The 2,800-nt window shown below is 61.8% G+C and overlaps 1 protein-coding gene across 1 annotated transcript in view; it reads left to right on the top strand.

Annotated features, from left to right (window-relative positions):
- Window positions 1–2,800, top strand: part of SF3B2 (splicing factor 3b subunit 2) — a 17,152-nt gene that overhangs the window by 5,670 nt on the left and 8,682 nt on the right. The window contains exons 9-13 of the mRNA XM_004713545.2: window positions 45–278; window positions 368–505; window positions 632–712; window positions 919–1,146; window positions 1,899–2,048. Of these exons, the coding sequence (XP_004713602.1) occupies window positions 45–278; window positions 368–505; window positions 632–712; window positions 919–1,146; window positions 1,899–2,048 (831 nt within the window). The remainder of the gene's footprint in view (window positions 1–44; window positions 279–367; window positions 506–631; window positions 713–918; window positions 1,147–1,898; window positions 2,049–2,800) is intronic.

Genomic DNA, 2,800 nt, shown 5'->3' with positions numbered 1-2,800 from the left:
GGGGCTTGGATTCTCTGACCCTGTGGGCTTTCCTCGCGGGACAGAAAAACCGGAAGCGTCGGAACCGCAAGAAGAAGAAAAAGCCCCAGCGGGTGCGGGGCACGTCGTCTGAGAGCTCTGGGGACCGGGAGAAAGATTCAACCCGCCCCCGCGGATCGGACGTCCCTGCTGCTGCCGCCGCGGCCAGCGCCGACGTGGAAATCGAGTACGTGACTGAGGAGCCGGAGATTTATGAGCCCAACTTCATCTTCTTCAAGAGGATTTTTGAGGCTTTCAAGGTACGCGGGGCTGCCCGCCCGCGTGTGCCCTCCCGATGCTCCTGCCGGCCGGCTGGGAGGACAGGCCTTCATGTCGGCCTCCCCTGCAGCTCACGGACGACGTGAAGAAGGAGAAGGAGAAGGAGCCCGAGAAGCCGGACAAGCTGGAGAGCTCCATGGTCCCCAAGAAGAAGGGCTTCGAGGAGGAGCCCAAGGACAGCGACGACGACAGCAGCGACGACGAGCAGGTGGGGGTCTCCCCCCCCCTGTCCTCGGAGCCCTTCCCGGGGGTGGCTCCAGCGCGGGGCTGTGGGCTGGCGGGGAACTGGTGCCCATGGGAGTGCCGCCTCCAAGCAAGGCCTGCTCTCCCCCAGGAGAAGAAGCCGGAGGCCCCCAAGCTGTCCAAGAAGAAGCTGCGTCGCATGAATCGCTTCACGGTGGCCGAGCTCAAGCAGGTGAGGCGGGGGCGGTCCCGGCTGGGGGCTCTGGAGACCCCTAGGGCAGCGCCTTGAAACCAGCCCCCAAGGGGAGCTCTACCCCAAAGTTCTGTCCCGTGGCGTGGCAGGCATCGGAGGAGCATGGGTCCCCGGGGGGGCAGAAGGGAGGCTTTGCTGGGAGGTCGGGCGTCTTCTCTGGAGGCGTCTGGTGGCATGTTTTCCAGCTGGTGGCACGGCCCGATGTCGTGGAGATGCATGACGTGACGGCTCAGGACCCCAAGCTCCTGGTGCACCTCAAGGCGACGCGCAACTCTGTGCCGGTGCCGCGCCACTGGTGCTTCAAGCGCAAGTACCTGCAGGGCAAGCGGGGCATCGAGAAGCCGCCCTTCGAGCTGCCGGACTTCATCAAGCGCACGGGCATCCAGGAGATGCGAGAGGCCCTGCAGGAGAAGGTGAGCAAGCCCGCCTGCCCGCCCGTAGCCGCGGTGGCCTTCCCCGCAGCCTGGGACACGTGGCAGCGTGGGCAGGAGCAGGCAGGGGCGTCAGAGGGGTAGGACTCGTCACTGTGTTCAGAGCGGGCTCTCTGCTAGGCACCCGGGCCTCCTGTCCTTACCGGTGACTCTCACTTGTGTGTGTTTCTCTGCCGCTGAGGCCGCTCTGTCCCTGGGTGGTGTGCTCGAGTTGTGTCAATTGGAAGTGAGAGTCCGCCTAGAGGTGCTGTGGAAAACAGCCCTAGCAGTCTGCTTCCAGAGAATTAGCCATCGAAAACCCTGGGGGCCAGTCCCAGTCGGTGCCACAGATTCTTGGTGACCGGGCTTGTTGGAAGTGTTTAATGAAATATTAAATACATGGTGTGCGGCACAGCCATGCAGGGGTACAAGAGCACAGGGAGCTGTCTCCCAGCTGCGCTCCAGTCCCCAGTCCTCCAGCAGCAACCAGCCGTCCCAGTCTCTTGGCATAAGGGAGCCAGCCGTTTGAGACAGGCACCTTGACGAACATGGTTTATTGACATGTTGGGTTGCTAGCCACAAGGTCGGTGGCTCAAATCCAGCCAGCTGCTCCCAGGGAGATAGATGAGGCTGAGAAACCCTAACTGACCCTGTGTAGTGTCACCATGAGTCGGAACCACCACGGTGGTGGGGGCTGGGTGGGGAAGGGCCAACCCACTGGTGACTGTTCACGGTGAGCCCCGCGCGTCCCGCAGGAAGAGCAGAAGACCATGAAATCCAAGATGCGCGAGAAGGTCCGGCCCAAGATGGGCAAGATCGACATTGACTACCAGAAGCTGCACGACGCCTTCTTTAAGTGGCAGACCAAGCCGAAGCTGACTATTCATGGGGACCTCTACTATGAGGTACGGAGGCGGGCCGGGCAGGGGCAGGGCTGCTTGAACTCAATGGTCAGAGGACTCGGGGAAGTGTCCCCATGACCTTAGAATTGTCCCCAACTCCCCTCGGATGTAATGGTATCCGAGGTGTTACAGTTAATGCAGGGCCTGTCTGAAGTGATGGTTGCTGTCACCGGGGTGGTCCAAGGACAGAGTTAATTCCAGGAAACATTAGACCTTGGGGGTGGGAGACGCAGTTTAGAGTTTGCTCCCAATCCCTGAATTATTGTCCTCAAGGCATCACGGGCTCTTGAAGGTGGGGGGCTCTCGGCAATCGTCCTGCCGAATGCTCCCATCTTACAGGTGGGAAAGCGCCCCTCACCCCCACCCCACCCCACCTCCTGCCATCATTTGTCTGGTTTTTCCCGGCGTGTTAGCGACTGTTTGGGGATCCCCGCCTCCTTTCCCCCCACCCCTCCGGCCATCTCTCCATTCAGTCCTTTCCGGAGAAGAAGCGACAGGAATCAGAGCAGGGCCAGGGCCCTGAGTGTGGCATTGCATCCAGTGTGGGTGGAACCGCACATCGCTGCGCTCCTACTCTGAGCTCAGCGTGCGGGTCTGGCATCCACAGGGCCCTGAGTGTGACATTGCATCCGGTGTGGGTGGAACCGCACATCGCTGCGCTCCTACGCTGAGCTCGGAGTGCGGGTCTGGCATCCACAGGGCCCTGAGTGTGGCATTGCATCCGGTGTGGGTGGAACCGCACATCGCTGCGCTCC

The sequence above is a fragment of the Echinops telfairi genome, unplaced genomic scaffold (genome assembly GCF_000313985.2).
Source record: "Echinops telfairi isolate 266 unplaced genomic scaffold, ASM31398v2 ScPeMD7_7417;HRSCAF=8455, whole genome shotgun sequence".
NCBI lineage: Eukaryota > Metazoa > Chordata > Mammalia > Afrosoricida > Tenrecidae > Echinops > Echinops telfairi.
Note: the sequence above shows the minus strand (reverse complement) of the source record. Positions and strands in the feature narration are given on the sequence as shown.